Raw genomic sequence first — 19149 nt, forward strand, 5'->3', positions numbered from 1 at the left:
ATTCGATCTGGTCGTATGGTCAGACGGCCTGTCAGGCTGGATATTTAATTACAAGTGGTCTAGCTAATGTAAATATGTGGGTGGATAGCCATCCTGAACTGCATTGCAATTCACCCGGTAATACTGTGATTTTCTTTTTTGTTTTGTTTCTCTCTCTCCTTATGTTTCCAGCCCATTTGATGCTCTGTATGAACTTGTCTATTTTTTTTTTTTTTTTTTTTTTTTTTTTGGAGAAAGGGAGATGTCATATGAATGTGTGAACGGGGGGCGTGGCCTAGGCGAAGGAGCGCGGGGGCTGGCAGGCCGGATGTAAGATACAAGGCCGAGTGACGTGGCTTGCTGTGCTGTTCATTAAACTGGTCATCTCCTAAGTTGAGACTTGGATCCATCTTATTACACCGTTTGATGACAGTCGTCACAAAAACGTCAACAATGATGCCGTCATATATTTCTTCGTTCTTGTTTCATTCAACATTATTATCCGGAAGTAAAGGTTCACGTGTGCAAAAACAAACTCCATTTCATGTGTGCATGGACTTGTCATTCACATATGTAAAATAAATAAATTAACAGACGTGAAATTGCTGAGAGATATTTGGATCGGTGCGATTATACACCGCCCAAAGGAAAATATTCACCGAGAAAACGAATTAATTCACCGAGTGAATGTCATCGAATTTCACCGAGTTTCAGGAAATTAACAAGAGATATTTCTTTGTTTATATTTTATTAGTGACCAGGAGAAGTACCCAGCGTTGCCGGGCGGGTGGAGGGAGGGGCACGTACACTTTAAACGTGTGTGTGTGTGTGTGTGTGTGTGTGTGTGTGTGTGTGTGTGTGTGTGTGTGTGTGTGTGTGTGTGTGTGTGTGTGTACATGTGTGTGTCTGTGTGTGTGTGTCTGTGAAGAAGAGAGAGACAGAATTGTGAGGAACAGAAATGAAAAAACAAGATGTGTTTGTGTGTATGTGTATATGTGTGTGGGTGCACATGTGTACGTGCATGTGTGTATGTATGTGTGTGTATATGAGTGTGGGTGTACATGTGTATGTGCGTGTGTGTATGTATGTGTGTGTATATGAGTGTGGGTGCACATGTGTACATGCTTGTGTGTATGTATGTATGTGTGTGTATATGAGTGTGGGTGTACATGTGTGTGCATGTGTGTGTGTGTGTATATATGTGTGTATGTGTATATGTGTGTGTGGGTGTGGTTGTGGATGTGCACGCACATGCATTCACATGTTATCAGAAGTAAATACATTGTGTAGATTACATCATTTGTGCAGCTGATAAATTGGCAGGTGTCCATTTTGTGAAACTGAATGTGCAGGTGCAGCATCTCACTCAATATGTCGAATTGTCACACACGTCCTTGCCCGTGGGATTCCCCGGGTGACCCCACTAGTAATATAATAGGAGGCATCTGTTGAGGTTTTGGAAATTATAACCACATCCCTGAACCTCACATTCAAACCCAAGCGAAACACTCACATTGAAACCAAATCCATATCTCCATCCTAACCCTCAAATTAAAACCCCAACCCAACCCGAGCCCGAAACATTCAAACCAATAGTTTGTTAGATTTATCATGGATGTGCCCCTCCAAATATTCCCTGGTTTCGCCAGTAATGAAAAGAAGTGGACTGGTCTTGGCGATCACATTTCTTGTAGGTTTCGTTTGGGAACAATTCTGGACAAGTGTTTGCGCAGGAAGCTGAATATCATTGAGAGGACTTTGGACGAGACCTGGGAGACCCCCCTGATGTTCAATTATATTCTCTCGAATATTATTCTCCAGCACCTGCACAGTCTTTCCATCCACAAAAGGGAGAGAGGATGGGCAATGTTTGAGGAACCCTTGTCCTGGTGGGATCAGCTCGAGTGAAGATTTCTCCCGTTTTGCACAGATTCTATTGTACGACTCATGTACGAGCGACAGTAAGCCAAATACAAGTCTGAGGGTCTTCTGGATGATCATTTTGAGGAATGCCACTGTTCCCTGTGACTGACTTGACCCAGAAGGTTGATCTTTCTGAGATTGTGTTGCTGGTCCTTGACGTGATCGTGGTTGGAACTCAGATGTTGATTTTGTTTGGTTCCCCCGAAGAACCAGGGGGTGTGCATCGTGTTTCATAGTCCGGTAGTCAGGGTAGTTTGCCTGTAGAGAAAAGAAAGGAATTAATTTGATGGCACAAGCCTCTGGAAAACTTGCACAACGAATGAGGATTTGAGAATAAAAGAACAATATTGAGCTGATGAAATTTGCATCAAATAATAAAATAACAAATTGTAATGAATGATTCATTGGGAAAGTAAATTTACACATATTTCAACCTTTCACACGAAGTGGTATTCAATATCCTGGAAGGCGTTGTGAGGATGGAATTTTGAATGATCTTTAGACATTAAAATAAAATAATTAAAAGCAAACATTGTTAAGCGGAAAAATACGATAATTTCCATCTTCATTCTCAGCTTGATGTCATTTACCTGGATCATGTTTGCGCTACAATCCTGTCCCAGGTGATGCAGATCGATATCTAGATCAACCTTCTTTTCTCCCGTCGCTCCATATTCGTTCTTGTAAACACCCACATCTCTATCCATAGATCGACGATAGTTCAAATGGGATGTCGTTCTCACCAGGCCAGAGTGGGATGGATTTGTTCCCGACACAATGCCGCCATCATTAGAGGTTGGCTTCAATCTTGGCTCTTTGATGTGATATTCACTGATGTTTTCCAATTCCCGCACAAAGTCACAGCAGTCTGAGTGATAAAAACAACGTGAGAACAAGCAATGTGATGATTATCTACCATATAAAACACAGTGTGTGTGTGTGTGTGTGTGTGTGTGTGTGTGTGTGTGTGTGTGTGTGTGTGTGTGTGTGTGTGCGTCTGTCCCCCAACATCAGGCTAGGTTTTAAAGGCTTTCAGTAGTGCTTTTGGAGGGATTTGAGTGCGGGGTTTTAAGGGGCAATCTTTGAACACATACTGTGTGACAACCGGTTAAAAGAGTTAGAGACTCTGATGACCCAAAAAACCCCAAGGACCCAGAAGATCCCAAAGACCCAATGGACCCCAAACACCCAAACTACCCTGTAGAGTGTAGACTGTTAAATACACAAAAGACCACGAAGACCCAGAAGACCCCAAGGACTCTGAAGATCCAAAATACCCCGAAGACCGAAAAAACCCAGAAGACCCAAAATACCCCAAAAGACCCCAAAATACCTCTGTGTTTGCCTCAAAATCTTGTGTCCAGAACCCATCTCTCTCTGTTCCCACCTTTCCCAGTCGAACCCAACTGCTCCTGGACTTTGTGTCTTTCTCTCCTGACAAGGTGAGTCCCAATTGACTTCCGTTTCCGGTCTTGCTGGCGAGGGTTCGTTTTTTCGCAGCTCCACACGCTCTCCATCGAAATCGAAGTTAAGTAATTGTTCCCATTTTGTATTTTCGTTAAAACTGTATTTATTTTATGGTGTATGTACGTATATTGTCCCGACAAAGATTTTCGGTGCAAATCTTTCATACCTGTATTGAAAATCGTGTTAATTCGTGTCGTCTTGAGGCCATGTACAGTGTACACTGCACAACCTTGAGGCTTTGTTTTTCTCTCAGCGGTCTGTCGTTTGTGATCCAATAACTTTCGTTCTCGGTTTTCCCAGTCTTTCCACCCCAAAGCCTACTTCCTTATGTAAATCTCAACTCAAAAAAACAAAAAAAAAAAGACATTACCTTCTCTGTGCTCATTCGTTTATTCATTCTTATTCGTTCGCTCGTTCTTCGACCACGCGTTTCTCCCCCATTTCCCCAGATAGATTGTCAAATTTCAACTCGTTATTTTATCGTCCATGCGATATTGTTTGATTATAGTTAGTTTTGGTTTGAATTTCCTGTAACTCGTAATTAATTAATCATGTTCTGCTCCTCGTGTGTGGCCTTGTAGTTGTACCCCCGTCGGTGTTTTGTTAACTTAAGCGTGTTTTGCTTGGCTCTTGGTTTTTTCCCTTCTACCCCGAACATAATACTCTGTCTAACGTTCTAAATCCCCACCCCCCCCCCCCCCCCCCCAAAAAAAACAAAAAAAACAAAAACATTTATTTTATTTTCTCCACGTGTACTGTTGTCTCATCCTGTATTTTCTGTCCAGGTGTGCTGTTCGCCCCGCCCCCATTATCTCCTTGCCATCCACCGTTTGCCCTGTTCACGTGACTCGTGGTGGTCCCTCTCGGCTCTCCCCCCGTTGGTATTTTTGTGCATATAAGATTGTTCACAGTTCTGTTTAAATATTATTTAAATATGTTTAACCTTTCCCCTTCTGTGTTTTATTCAGTGGTATATTACAACACGCTGTTTTTCTTCCTATTTAAAAGGCTTTTCTCAATTTCCTCTCCAACTCATTCCACTTCAAAAAAAAGAAATTCAATATCTTATACGTCTCCCTCACTACATGGTCTAAATTCACATTCATTCCATCCCTCCTCCATCGTTCTGAATCGGATTGCTAACTTGAAAATCACAACAAACCCAATTTGTTATCAATGTTCGTCTTTCATTAATCATCCACTTTCTAAACTCCCCTCTTGCCCCTCCCATCCAAATCCCCCCCCCCCCCTTGCACCTACACTCCTAAACTACCCCCTTGCCCCTCCACTCTTAAACTCCCCCTTGCCCCTCCACTCCTGAACTCCCCCCTTGCCCTTCCCCTCCTAAACTCCCCCTTTGCCCCTCCCCTCCTAATCCCCCCCTTGCCCCTCCACTCCTGATCTCCCCCCTTGCCCTTCCCCTCCTAAACTCCCCCCTTGCCCCTCCCCTCCAAATCCCCCCCCTTGCCCCTACACTCCTAAACTACCCCCTTGCCCCTCCACTTCTAAACTTCCCCCTTGCCCCTTCCCTCCAAAACTCCCCCCTTGCCCCTCCCCTCCTAAACTCCCCCCTCACTCCTCCCCTTCAAAACTCCCCCCCAATCCCTCCCATTCAATTCTCCCCCCATACCATTCCTCTCCAATTCTCCCTCCTCCCCCCTCCTCCTCCAAGCTGCCTCCTCCCCACTTCGTCTCCCTTCTATCTCATACCTCCACCCCCCCAAACCTTCTACTTTCCTCTGCCCCCCCCCCCCCCCTCAAACAACCCCTCACTGTGCCTCATCCCTTCACCATCAAACCTTTCATCCTCCTCATCCTTCCCTTTCTTGGAACTCTTCTGCAACATCTGACACACTATCAACTGCTCTCCCTACCTCCCCCTCTCATCCTTCATCTTACCCTTCTCCTCCCCTCCCCTGTCCTGTACCCGATGCTCCCCCTCTCTCTTCATTAACGGTATGGACCTCAAACATCCGGGGCCTTCGCTCAAACCTGACTGATCTCTCCATACAGGTTGCTTCTGACAATCCAGACTTGATCTGCTTAACAGAGACTTTCCTCCTTCAAGATGTCTCTGATTCCTTAATATCTCTTCCTGGTTACTCCCTCCTCCGGTATGATAGACCTGAGCCTCGGCCTGGTGGTGGGGTGGCTATCTTTGTCAAAAACTCTCTTCCTCACTCTCCTTGCACTGCCCTCTCTCCTCCTCACCCCCAGGAGTAACTCTGGCTACGGCTTCCTCTCCGCTCCCACCTTTTGTTCATATGTGTTCTGTACCGTCCCCCAAACAGTGATGACTCCATCTACATTTCACTGTCTGACAACATGGACCAACTTCTATCCACTCATCCCAACTCTCTCTTCCTCATATGTGGTGACTTCAACTGTCATCATGCCACCTGGTTGGGTGTGGGTTCCTCTCTCACCAGTGATGGCACCTCAGCAAAGGACTTCTGTGACTCACTGGGATTGACACAATCTGTCAATTTCCCGACCCGGATCTCAGCCAATGGAGTATCTTCTCTTCTAGACTTGATTATGACAAACTTCCCTGCTAATGTCTGCTGCTCTTCTTCTGCTCCAATCGGTTCTTCTGATCATGTGCTTGTCAAAGTGGACATCTCTCTGGCCATTCTCAGAGAGCCTCCTCAGCGTCGACGAGTCTGGCATTTCACTCAGGCCGACTGGGACGGTCTTCAAGCAGCCATCAATCGTCTGGATTGGTCTCCCATCTCCACTGCCTCTGACATCAATTCTTCCTGGGAATTCTTCCAAAGCAAACTGATCTCTCTCATGCACAGATTTATCCCATCTCGCCTTCAATTGTCTTACCCTTCCTCCCGTCCATGGTACACTGAATCTTGTGGTGAGGCAGTTGCCCTGAAACAACTTGCCTTTGCCTCTTGGAAGGCTAATCCAACTGAAGGCAATCTCAGTTCCTTCCACCAAGCTCGGAACAAGTGTGTGTCTACCCTCAGGAGTGCCAGGAAGCACTATCTCTCCTCACTCAAGAATGAACTCTCAAACCTGTCTCCTTCCTCCAAATCCTGGTGGCGTCTGGTCAAATCCGTTTCTGGTGTTTGTTCCCCCTCCATCCCCTCCCTTACCTCAAATGGCCACACAGGTGACATCGCACGTGACAAAGCCGAATGCCTCAACTCTGTGTTCGCCTCAAAATCCTTAGTCCCAAACCCATCTCTCTCTGTTCCCACCTTTCCCAGTCAAACCCAACTGCTCCTGGACTCTGTGTCCTTCTCTCCTGACAAGGTGGAGGAGTTTTTGTCAAACCTCGACCCTGATTCTGCAACTGGACCAGACGGCATCAGCCCACGGGTCCTAAAATCCTGCTCTGCCGCTCTATCTCACCCTCTCTCTGTTCTTTTCACCCTATCTTTTGCTCAAGGTCATCTGCCAGCATCCTGGAAATCAGCTAACATTACCGCTTTACACAAAAAAGGTGCAAAAACAGATCCTTGCAACTACAGACCAATCAGCCTGCTCCCAATTATCAGCAAAGTCATGGAATCCATCATTGCTTCGGATATGAAATCTTTCCTCTTCTCCAATGGCTTGATCTCTGATCATCAATTTGGTTTCAGACCAGGTCACTCTACTCTGGACATGCTGCTTCTGCTGTCTCAACAATGGATGGAGGTCCTCAATGCCAAACAGGAAATCAGAGCTGTCTCCCTTGACATATCACGGGCCTTTGATACGGTCTGGCACCCAGCTCTGCTCACCAAACTCTCCTCCTATGGTATCCATGGAAATCTCCATGCATGGCTTGCGGACTTACTCTCTGGTCGTAGTCAACGTGTGGCCCTGAATGGATTTCTCTAATCTCCCCTTCCTGTTCAGGCTGGAGTTCCCTAAGGAAGTGTGCTGGGCCCTGTGCTTTTTCTGGTCTTTATCAATGATCTCTCCGACTCTCTGGAAAATCCTCTCTATCTTTTTGCTGATGACTCCACTCTCTGCCACTCCATTCCTCATCCCTCAGATCGGCAGTCTGCAGCCACCTCACTCTCTGCAGACCTGGACAAAATTACAGACTGGTCAAACAAGTAGAACATGTCTTTCAATCCTGATAAATCTCACACTCTTACTATGTCTTACTTTTTCGCTCTTTCACGAGCCTCGATCTTGTATACAAAAAAAAAAAAAAAAAAAAAAAAAAATGTCTGTCCGAAAAGACGGACTGGACAACCCTCCCATCTACTTTCTCAACAATCTTCTCCTAGAAGTTCTGTCGCTCAAGGTTTTGGGTCTCACTATCTGCCATGATCTTTCCTGGGAAAACCACATTTCCAAGCTGGCCTCCAAAGCCAGACGCCGACTGGGCATCCTCCGTCGTGCGAAGTCCTTCCTTGGCACACCTGAGCTCCTCACCACATACAAGGCTTTCATCCGCAGCTCAATGGATTACTATTCTCCCCTCTGGGCCGGTGCTCCTGCCTCACACCTAGCTCGGCTTCACGCTGTTGAAACCAAAGCTTTCAGAATCATTGGAATCTCCCGCGATGAAGCTAACTCTGAGGGCCTTTCACTCACTCACCACAGGCAGGTTGGTGGCCTTTCTGTCTTCTACAGACTCCTCTCCGGCCTTGCTCCCCCAGCTCTCTCTGTGCTCTGTCCCCCAAATATTTCTACAGGTCGCACAAGAACTCCCAGCAACCCTCTTATGGTTAAACTGCCAAAATCTAAGCTCTCTGCTCACCTTCACTCTTTCAATCCTCTTTTCTCCCGCCTCTGTAACAAACTCCCCCACTCCCTTCAATCCCACTCCTCCCACCAGGTCTTTAAAACAGCTGTTCACCATCATCTCTTATCTTCCCCCATCCAAAACCTTTGTTTTCTACCCCTGTTAATTCACCCCAGATCCACTTTTTTGAAATTCCAACTTCTTTCCTGGAAGTCCTTGCAGAGTCCCATATGTTATATACCTCTCCCAACTCCTCCAAAGCCCTCTCCCTCCCACAAATCTCTCGATGTCCCTGCTCTCAAATGTTGTGTTTGTGTCCTTCCGCCTCTGTCCCCATCCTGTCTACCGCACCCCTTATTATATGTTTTATGTGTCGATTTGACTTTCTGTGTAATTAATATTAGCTTTTTCACGAGCCTCGATCTTGTATTAAAAAAAAAAAAAGACACGAGATTCTGAAGACCCAATGGGCCCCAAACACCCAAAATACCCTGAAGATCCCGAAGACACTGAAGACTGTTAAATACCCAAAATACTCCAAAGAACCAAAATACTCCAAAAGGCCCCAAGATCCTTAGAGATCTAAAAGACCACAAAGACTCTAAAGGCCCTGAAAACCCATTAACACCCCAAAGGCCAAAAATGCCCCTAAGACACTTAAATACCCCGAAGATGCAAAAAAAACCCTGAAGACTGTTAAACACCCAAAATACCCCAAAGACCCAAAATATCCCAATGACCCTTAAATACCCTGAAGACCCAAAATACGCCAAAGACCCTTAAAAACCCTGAAGACCCCAAGGACCCAAAATGACCCAGAGGACTTAAAAGACCGACAAGTCCCTGAAAACCCAAAATACTGCCAAGACACCAAGACCCTTAAAGATCCAAAAAACCCCAAAAGACAAAAAAATCCACAAAGACCCATAAAGACCCCGAACACCCAAAAAAACCCCAATACCCTGAAAGACCCAAAAGACCACAAATACCCTGATCCCTGAAGACTCAAAATTTTGGGTGGTGCAACAGACTGCTGCCTCTATGACTTCCAAAAATAATAATTATAATCCTGGTTATGTGCATGAATTTAAAACATGCCGACTGCTTATGTGCATTAATAATACTGTATATCGTGGTTATGTAGCTCAAATAATTACAATTGCAATGGACCATAGGTTTACACCAGAGGCCTAAAACCTAAGGCGTATACACAGTCACCTTCACAAGGCCCATGACGTTTCTCAGCTCCAAGCTTTAGATATTTGATGATCCTTTTAACAGTCGTTTAGGTTGTTTTACACTGATTGTCATTGTCACTCCATTGTCATTTCAACCATCCAAATCCTTGATCTTTTCTACCCCCGGTAATTCACTCCAGATCCACGTTTTTGAAATGCCGACTTCTTTCCTGGAAGTCGTAGCAGTGTCCATGTGTTTTTGTAAATCTCTCCCACCATCCCCTCTTCCCATGCCTCCTCCCCCCAAGCCCTCTCCCTCCAACAGATCTCCCGATGTCCATGCTCTCCATCTTGTCTCCCGCTCCCTCTATTATATGTTTTATGTTTTATGTGTCAGTTTGTCTTTTTGTGATCAATGTTAGCCACTTGTGTGGACCCCAAAGTGTGGACAAATTATGGGGTATTGAGTGGAGATTGATGAGGGAAAAAAATGAATTTAAACGATTTCAGCATCAGGCTGCAACATAACAAAATGTGAAAAAAGTGAAGGGGTCTGAATACTTTCTGAATGCAATGTACAGTGTACATACATATATACATACATACAAACACCTGCTCCATTATATATAAGATTACCAGAAAGATTTGTGAACCAAATATAAGGTAATAAAAGAGTTTTCACTTACCGCAGTCCTGCATGGCACGTCTGTAATGCCAACTCTGCACGGCATGCAAAATCTGCAACACAAATACAACAACATCCATGAAACGCTTCAATACAGCGAGCCTCTTTTCACTTGACTTTGTCTAAGTCCGCATACGTCGTGAACAATGTAGCACGACACATTCCACAATAACGTGTATTGCTCTACCTGAGTCCAGAACGGCAGTTTGGGTAGATTTACCATTTCTATTGAATTGTGAATTTTTGAGCAGGTAACCATCAAAACCATACCTGAGTGATGTTGCTGCAGATTACACACACTGCAGTGAAGATGATGCAGGTCTCGACGGTGTTGATATTTACAACATTTCCATTGCTGCAACTTTGGCTGATAATTGGCCTCGTTATTGCTGTAAACAAAAGAACAGAGCACGGTGAAGGCCTGGATTTGAATTTGCTTCACCTTTTGGGAAAACACTGAATGTTCCTACAAGAGGTTTCCTGAAAATCTGATACAATTGGCTGACGTCACATAAACCAGAAATGTATGAAAGATAACACCTGTGATCGATAAATTATTTCATCTTTGTTCCCTCACCTGTGAGTACAGCACTCCAGAGATGATGTTTGCAATTGCTCGCATATTATAATAAGCAACAAAAGGTGTGTAGGTGTGTCGGTGTGTAGGTGTAATTTCATCGATTTCTTGCACGAGACAAAATCAAGAGTCTCTGTTCATCTTCACTCTTTCATTCCTCTTTTCTCCCGCCTCTGGAACAAACTCCCTCACTCTCTTCAATCCCTCTCATCCCTCAAGGTCGATAAAACAGCTGTTCGCCACCATCTCTTATCTTCCCCCATCCAAAACCTTGATCTTTTCTACTCCCGTTAATTCACCTCAGATCCACTTTTTTGAAATACCGAGTTCTTTCCTGGAAGTCCTCGCAGTGTCCTTGTGTTTTATACTTCTCCCAACCTCCCCCCCCCCCCCCCCCCCCTTTCCCACGCCTCCTCCCCCCAAGCCCTCTCCATCCCACAGATCTCCTGATGTCCCTGCTTTCAAATGTTGTGCTTGTGTGCTTCCCCGTCTCTCCCCATCTTGTCTACCGCTCCCCTTATTATATGTTTTACGTGTCCGTTTGTATTTTTGTGTGATTACTGTTGGCTCTTTCACGAGCCTCGATCTTGTATACAAAAAATAATAATAATAATTCACACCTCCCAATGCTTCTGCAATGTGTAAATATACCCTGAACAAAATTACATTGTACTGCCTTTCCAATCAGTTGTTTCCTTGTGCAAACTTCCCACACCGACATGCCCTGAGTACCTACTGACAGTAAGACGTCACTAGTTGGCCTCCGCCGGTTAGAAGGCGGTAAAAATGAGGACCACAAGGTTAAAATCTATCTGGAGTGGAAGTATTGCGTTCACTACGTGTCCCCTCCGATCGAAATGAACGCGTTCCAAAAAAGCAAACACCGTCCCAGTGCAACTCCACATCATCGGTGGTCACTCCAGTGGTTCCACCACCATTCGTTTGGGACCCCAAATATTTATGGACTTTCACCGAACTCTTCCCTTTCAAATTGCTATTCAATCGAACAGCATTGTTTTGGAATCAAATATCATGAAAACAATGGTGAAATTATTCAGAACATCACAGCACGTTTCACACATGGCAAAGACGATGATAAACATGTGTTCGGAAGGTTGGTTCAAGATAACCGATAAATTAATAAGGTATTTTATTCCTGATACGTGAAGTATCCTGCAGTCCAAGTCGACAGAAAATTTGGAACATGGATGCATTTTCCATCCAATCATCATGTAACTTTGTATGAACCGAGCTTTTACCATTGCATGCATTTCTTATTGGGATGGCTTATAGGGCCATAAAGTAGGAGTATAAGAGATTCCCCTTAGTGTTGGGAAAGGAGATGCACAGAGCACACTTGCACGAGTGCAAACACAAGTACACTTGCCACTAGAGATGGAAAAAGGCAAATTTTCCGAGCCCAAAGCCGAAAAAAATGGGGAAAATGCAGGAAGCCCGAAACAATTCCACAATTTTGTCGGAATTCCCAGGAAACTATTTACTGGGAAGAATCACTAGCTTGGGCTCTATTCATTTGAAAGCATGTAATCCTCATGCAACATAACACACGTGTCATTCAAAATCTCGTGTTTCACATGCAACACATAACAAGTGTTATTTAAAATCACGTGTTCCACATACAGCAAAATAGCAAGCGTCATTTAAAAGCACGTGTTCCACATGCAACATATAACTAGAAAGAGCAATCAAAGATTGCAGACCCTCGCCAGGACGAGTTTTCAGTGGTTTTTAAGGTTTTTGTGTTAAAAAAACAAATATGGCGCCTGAAGTGTCACCACACATATTAGTGGTGACCGATAACGTCATCATTATTTTTTCTACACCAATTTATCCCGAGATGATGCTCAATAAATTTCATCTTGATCGGATGAAGTTTTGTACCTGTCGAATTAAGAAGTCAGAATGGAGGCATCCATGACACATGTTATTCCACATGGACAGTTCTTTACAATGAGCCATGTCTCAATTTTTTCTATGCAACGCTTTCGGAGATATGGAGATGCAACGTTTTTCGGTTTTTCCAAGATGGCGCCTGTACCACGTGACCTAAAACGTCATAATTATCATTAAAAATATTCTACAGGTGGAGTAGCACATATGGTGAAAATTTGCTTTCAATCGGACCAATGGTTGCTGATAAAATCATATTTATTCTGTGCGGACCAACAAACAAACACAGACAAACAAACAGATAGACAGACAGACAGACAAACAGATGAAAAATTACTCATAGAGCGACACTTGGCAAAACAGAACAAAGTAGAATGGCACTCAGTAGAGCATCCTTTTGACCTCAAAAATAATTAGTGGTTGAATTCAGTTCGCTGATATGCAAATCGTCTTAAAAGTTTAAGTTAATTGAATGAAAATTGACAATTTTAGAAACTCGACCTTTTGGCTATTTTGGCTAATTTGGCCCATGTTGACCTCGAAAATAGTTGGTGGTTGAATCCAATTAGCTGATATGAAAATCCTATTCAAATTTCAAGTAAATCTGATGAAAATTGAGGATTTTAGACATTTGAAAAAAAGTAGTTGACCTATGGCCTATGTTGACCTTTTGGCCTTTGCTGATCTCAAAAATAGTTGGTGGTTGAATTCATTTCGGTTATATGAAAATCCCACTCAAATTTCAAGTCAATCGGATGAAAATTGAGGATTTTAGACATTTGAAAAAAAGTAGTTGACCTATGGCCTATGTTGACCTTTTGGCCTTTGCTGATCTCAAAAATAGTTGGTGGTTGAATTCATTTCGGTTATATGAAAATCCAATTCAAATTTCAAGTCAATCCGATGAAAATTGAGGATTTTAGAAATATGAAATGGTTGTTGACCTTTGGCCGATGTTGACCTTTTGGCCTATGCTGATCTTCCTTCCACATGCAACTTATAACAAGTGTCATTTAAAATCACGTGTTCCACATGCAACATATAACAAGTGTCATTAAAATCACGTGTTCCAAATGCAAAATATAAAAAGTGTCATTTAAAATCACGTGTTCCACATGCAACATATAAAAAGTGTCATTTAAAATCACGTGTTCCACATGCAACATATAAAAAGTGTCATTTAAAATCACGTGTTCCACATGCAACATATAAAAAGTGTCATTTAAAATCACGTGCTCCACATGCAACACATAAAAAGTGTCATTTAAAATCACGTGTTCCAAATGCAACATATAAAAAGTGTCATTTAAAATCACGTGTTCCACATGCAACATATAAAAAGTGTCATTTAAAATCACGTGCTCCACATGCAACACATAAAAAGTGTCATTTAAAATCACGTGTTCCACATGCAACATATAACAAGTGTCATTTAAAATCACGTGTTCCACATGCAACATATAAAAAGTGTCATTTAAAATCACGTGTTCCACATGCAACATATAAAAAGTGTCATTAAAATCACGTGTTCCAAATGCAAAATATAAAAAGTGTCATTTAAAATCACGTGTTCCACATGCAACATATAACAAGTGTCATTTAAAATCACGTGTTCCACATGCAACATATAACAAGTGTCATTTAAAATCACGTGTTCCACATGCAACATATAACAAGTGTCATTTAAAATCACGTGTTCCACATGCAACATATAAAAAGTGTCATTTAAAATCACGTGTTCCACATGCAACACATAAAAAGTGTCATTTAAAATCACGTGTTCCACATGCAACATATAACAAGTGTCATTTTAAATCTCATGTTCATTACGTGTTCTTGTTTCCGGACAGCGTCCTATCTCTAATCTGATTGGTTGCCTGGCATCGCAGCAGGTCCGAAGGATTTCCTTAACTTTAGGATTTCCGAAAAGATGTTTATGCAACAGAACTTAAGGAAATGCTTCGCTAAGGGAAACCTGAAGGTAAATGTTTCCTTAACCCATTTTCTTAACCTAAGGGAGTTTCCTCCTCCCAGGTGGACTGCCTACGAAGGCGAAAGAGCTCCACGTACCCTGGGATTGGATTGGTGAATGTCACAGCAAGACCTCACAATGGAGGGCCATACACACGGCACCTCTATGGTACCAACGACAACCCAAAGAAGGATCATGATGTCCTCTCCTACAATATTTAATACCCAGGTGACTTCTGAAAGCTTGCTTGTAATTGGTGGAGAAGAGCCGATGACAGGGACAGGGGGGGAGGAGGTGTTTTTTTTAAGGAAGAACACAAGGATATTCATATATGCAACCATCAACTTAAGGATTTCCTGAAGGGAAAAGTTAGGGTAAAAGTTAAGGAAACCCTCAAATTTGTCCTCAAGGTTGCTTTATGCAACCAGGCCATTATCCTCAACTTTGTGTTGTCCTGGACTTTCGGTGGAGTCCGTTTGCATCTCACTCGCACAAGGACCTCGACCGCTTTTCCACCACATGGTAGAGGATGGTTGTGGAGGCCCATTACGAGATGAATGACGAACGAACATGCGATGAGCAGGCTGATGTATCTCTGTTTCAATCTTTGAGAAAGATTGATTTACCCAAGGAATCCCAATGGAGAATGATTCCCATTTCTGGGATGTTGTCACTCGATAAAATAGCTGCATACTAATAATATGCAGAAAGAACAACATAGGTGAACAAGAACAATACAAGGTACTTACCTTCGTGGAAGCTGGAGAACCAGTAACCATGACGGACCTGAAACAAAACACAAAAAAACACGTCACGTGGTGGAAAGTTTTCAATCATGGATCCGAAGGTGGAAGTTTTAATGACAAGTTCGAGTTTAAAATAATTAATCCGATTTAAATAACCTGAGTTAGTTCTTCTTAACATCTGATTAATATTTAGGGAATCCACTCAAAGAACAGGATCAAGCCAAGTAAATGTAATCACGTTTCCATGGAGACAATTCCACGCAATTTCAAAACTAATCGATTTATCTTCAGATTCATCGCAACTCCGTTGATGGGGAATGTCATCATACCTGAGCAGGACGAAAGGTGTTTGGGAGGAGGTTAAATACGCTTTCCCAAAAGTAATCGGCATATCCTTGTTTCTGTGTGATAGACACCAAGACAGTAAATACACAGTGTTAGACAAAGTGGAGGATTCGCAGACATTTCTGGACATTTCAAACGTCTCAGTCTTTTCATATCCCGAGTTGCCCTGAGGGCATTAGCATGGAAATAGTGACGTCACTGCAATCACGGAGCGAATTGCAGACCCAAGGTACCGGCACACAATGACGAACCCTTCTCGAAAGATACAGAACAGGATGTTGAACACGAACAAGTTACACACGTGCTCTTCCAATAGCGGGATTGATCCGACATGGGAAGCACCAGGTCGGGAATTCTCATTTCCTCAAACACACGGAGTGGGCAGGTCCTTGTGTGCCGGTACCTGTCCAAATTACAAACGTATTCCCCGACTCGAAGTTTCCGACGACACAGTAATTATTAAACAATCAATTCCATGTTGTTGGAATTCAAAGTAAATCAGTTGGAAGTATCTTGGAAGTAAAATAAAGTGGGAAGTAAATCAAACAAAAACTCACGTGTTGAGGAGAGATCCAATTGATGTAAAAAATAATGACATTGATTATGAGTACGGAAGTCACGAAAAAACGTCCGTTCTCCATCGTGGATTCAAACAAATGACAGTTTGACGGGAGGAACCCTCGTACAATAAGGCGTTGTCCGTCTGTGACATCACAATGCCACTGTGTATGATTATTTTTTAATCGCGCCTTTTCCCTGTGGATACAAGAGTATAATCAAATTACACACAGGTAGGTATTCATCTCATCATATTACACGCAGGTTTAATAAAAAGAATAATCAAAATACCTTCCAATCTCCCGGATGACGTGAAAGGGTTTATCTCAATCCCAGGAGAAAGATTGGTCACCATGGAACCCGCGCCCATAAGGAAGCGCAGTTGAAACAAGATGGCGGGTTTCGGCGTTTCCTCAGAATATCGAACCTCTCCCGCGTATGGCTGATTGGCCCGAGGACATTTCGCCGATCGATGGGCGACTCGGATTACTTTTACAGATCGATTTCTCAGTTTGTAGATTTAAAAACGGGAACCATACACCATGATGTGTTCCGTTAGCAAGCATCTTGCTATTGCTCACGAAACCGCTTGCTTCATCCAAGCGCTAAAGCAAGCACTCCAACGGAACGGAGCGCCGGCACCGCTTAACAATAAGGCGGTCTCCATATAAACAACGCTGTCGTGGGACTCGAACAAATGCTGTCCAGGCCGTCGTTTTCAGTTTAACTCAATTCTCTAATTTAACAATTTCCCCAAGCTAATTTATTGTTACTTTGGGGAAATTCGTTCCTTATGGCCACGAATTACGAGGAAGAGGGAAAGGAAAGATTTTTCAACAGGGAATCAGAGGGAGGAATGCCCTGCCAAGCTTATTTATATACCTACCTACGTCTGTGCTTTTCGGGGAGGTGGTTTCCTTGTTTTGAGATCTTGAAGAATTTTGATGGAAAGTAGATTAAAGATAAAAGTATGAAATGCACGTTTCAATAATATTATGAGTCTTTTCCCGCTGTTCAACGGAAGACCTTTCCCTCTAATCCACGTGCGTGTTTTTCTAATCCACGTGGGGTTTTTTTCTCATCCACATGGGACTTTATTTTCTCATCCACATGGGATTTATTTTACTAATCCATGTAGGACTTTTTCTAATCCATGTGGGTTATTTTAAATCCACGTGGGATATTTTTTCTAATCCATGTGGGATTTTTTTCCTAATCCACGTGGAACTTTTTTTCTAATCCACGTGGGTTTTTTTCTAATCCACATAGGACTTTTTTTCTAATCCACATGGGATTTATTTTACTAATCCATGTCGGACTTTTTCTAATCCATGTGGGTTTTTTTTAATCCACGTGGGATATTTTTTCTAATCCATGTGGGATTTTTTCCCTAATCCACGTGGGATGTTTTTTGTAATCCACATGGGATTATTTTCTAATCCACGTGGAAAAAAATTCGAATCCACATAGAACATTTTTTGTAATCCACGTGGGTTTTTTTTCTAATTCACGTGGGTTTTTTATAATTAACGTGGGATATTTTTTGTAATCCACGTGGGATTTTTTTCTAATCCATGTGGGATTCTTTTCTAATTCACGTGGGATGTTTTTTTCTAATCTACAGGGGATTTCTTCTAATACACGTGGGATTAATTTTTCTAATCCATGTGGGGTTTTTTGAAATTCACGTGGGATGTTATTCTCATCCGTGTGGAATTTCTTTCTAATCTACGTGGGATTTATTTTTCTAATCCATGTGTTGCTTTTTTCCGAAACCACGGGATTAATTTTACTAATCCATGTGGGAATTTTTTCTAATCCACATGGGATTTTTTTTTCTGATTCCATGTGTTACTTTTTTCCTAAACCACATGGGATTTATTTTACTAATCCATGTGAGATTTTTTTTCTAATTCACGTGGGATTTATTTTTCGAATCCACATGGGATTTATTTTTCTAATCCACATGGGATTTCTTTCTAATCCATGTGCGACTTTTTTCTAATTCACGTGGAATTTATTTTTCTTATCCACGTGGGATTTCTTTTCCAAACCATGTGGGACCTTTTCCTAATCCACGTCGGGATTTATTTTTCTAATCCATGTGGGTTTTTTTGTAATTCACGTAGGATGTTTTTTTTCTCATCCATGTGGGATTTTTTTCTAATCCAGGTGGGATTTATTTTTCCATTCTATGTGTTACTTTTTTCCTAAACCACATGGGATTTATTTTACTAATCCATGTGGGATTTTTTTCTAATTCACGTGGGATTTATTTTTCTAATCCACATGGTATTTATTTTTCCAATCCATATGGGATTTCTTTTATTAATCCATGTAGGACTTTTTCTAATCCATGTGGGGTTTCCTTTTCTAATCCACGTGAAAAATAATTTCTAATCCACGTGAAAAAAAATTCTAATTCATGTGGGATTTTCTTTTTTCTAATCCACTGACCAAGATGAAGATATCTGAAAAAGGGAGGATTTAAACAATTTTAAAAAGGAAGATTTTGCACCCTCTTACTTTGGTACTGAGGTGGTTTACGAATGGGAAGCCTTTTGATTATGACTGGTAAATCTCGAGTGTTATTGCAGAAGGCCGTCAGACATGAGGTGTAACGAGTTCTGGGATATTATGGGGGGCAATAAGGTCTAAAGGGTCCTTAGGGGCTTTTGCGTTATTAAGGGTCTTATTGTTATTAAAATTCTAAAAGGTGTAAAGGGTCATCAGTGTCTATCTATAGCACAAATATTTAACCGCTGGTCCTGGGACTGCTGCCGGTCCATGGAAGGAAAGCTACCGGTCCATGGAGTAATCCCAACAACAACAACAACATGCATTTTAAAGGCCATTTTCCCTGCTCAGGCGGGGGTTAGCCTTGCGGTCCCCATGACAATCTTCTCCATTTTGCCCTATTTCCTGCATCTCTCCTTGTTAACCCCCTTGCCCGCATTTCTTCTTCCACCATCTTTAGCCAGGTCTTTCTCGGTCTTCCCCGTCTTCTACTTCCTTCTACATTCATTTCCATCACTCTTCTCAACCAGTCACTTTCATCCTTCCTCAACACATGACCAAACCATCTCAACCTGTTCCTCTTCACAGCATC

General features: G+C 42.5%; 1 protein-coding gene across 1 annotated transcript; it reads right to left on the minus strand.

The window, feature by feature from the left end:
* Nucleotides 1–1560: 1560 nt before the first annotated feature.
* Nucleotides 1561–16192, minus strand: LOC144890165 (uncharacterized). The gene is made up of 7 exons (XM_078771144.1): nt 16040–16192; nt 15467–15538; nt 15141–15177; nt 10202–10320; nt 9933–9984; nt 2493–2770; nt 1561–2160 (listed from the first exon to the last, which is right to left on the minus strand). The coding sequence occupies exons 1-7, from the start codon at nt 16121–16123 to the stop codon at nt 1564–1566; spliced, it is 1239 nt and encodes a 412-aa protein (XP_078627270.1). The 5' UTR covers nt 16124–16192; the 3' UTR covers nt 1561–1563.
* Between the last annotated feature and the right edge of the window lie 2957 nt (nt 16193–19149).

This window comes from Myxine glutinosa, chromosome 1, assembly GCF_964187855.1.
Source record: "Myxine glutinosa chromosome 1, kmMyxGlut1.1, whole genome shotgun sequence".
Lineage (NCBI taxonomy): Eukaryota > Metazoa > Chordata > Myxini > Myxiniformes > Myxinidae > Myxine > Myxine glutinosa.

What these genes read in the sequence shown, in the direction of transcription:
- LOC144890165 (XM_078771144.1), bottom strand. Translation starts at nt 16,123, where the DNA reads ATGGAGAACGGACGTTTTTTCGTGACTTCCGTACTCATAATCAATGTC. An exon ending in ATTGGATCTCTCCTCAACAC is followed by an intron (nt 15,539 to 16,039) that starts GTGAGTTTTTGT and finishes TCTATCACACAG; the next exon opens with AAACAAGGATATGCCGATTA. An exon ending in TCTGCAGCAACATCACTCAG is followed by an intron (nt 9,985 to 10,201) that starts GTATGGTTTTGA and finishes TTTGTGTTGCAG; the next exon opens with ATTTTGCATGCCGTGCAGAG.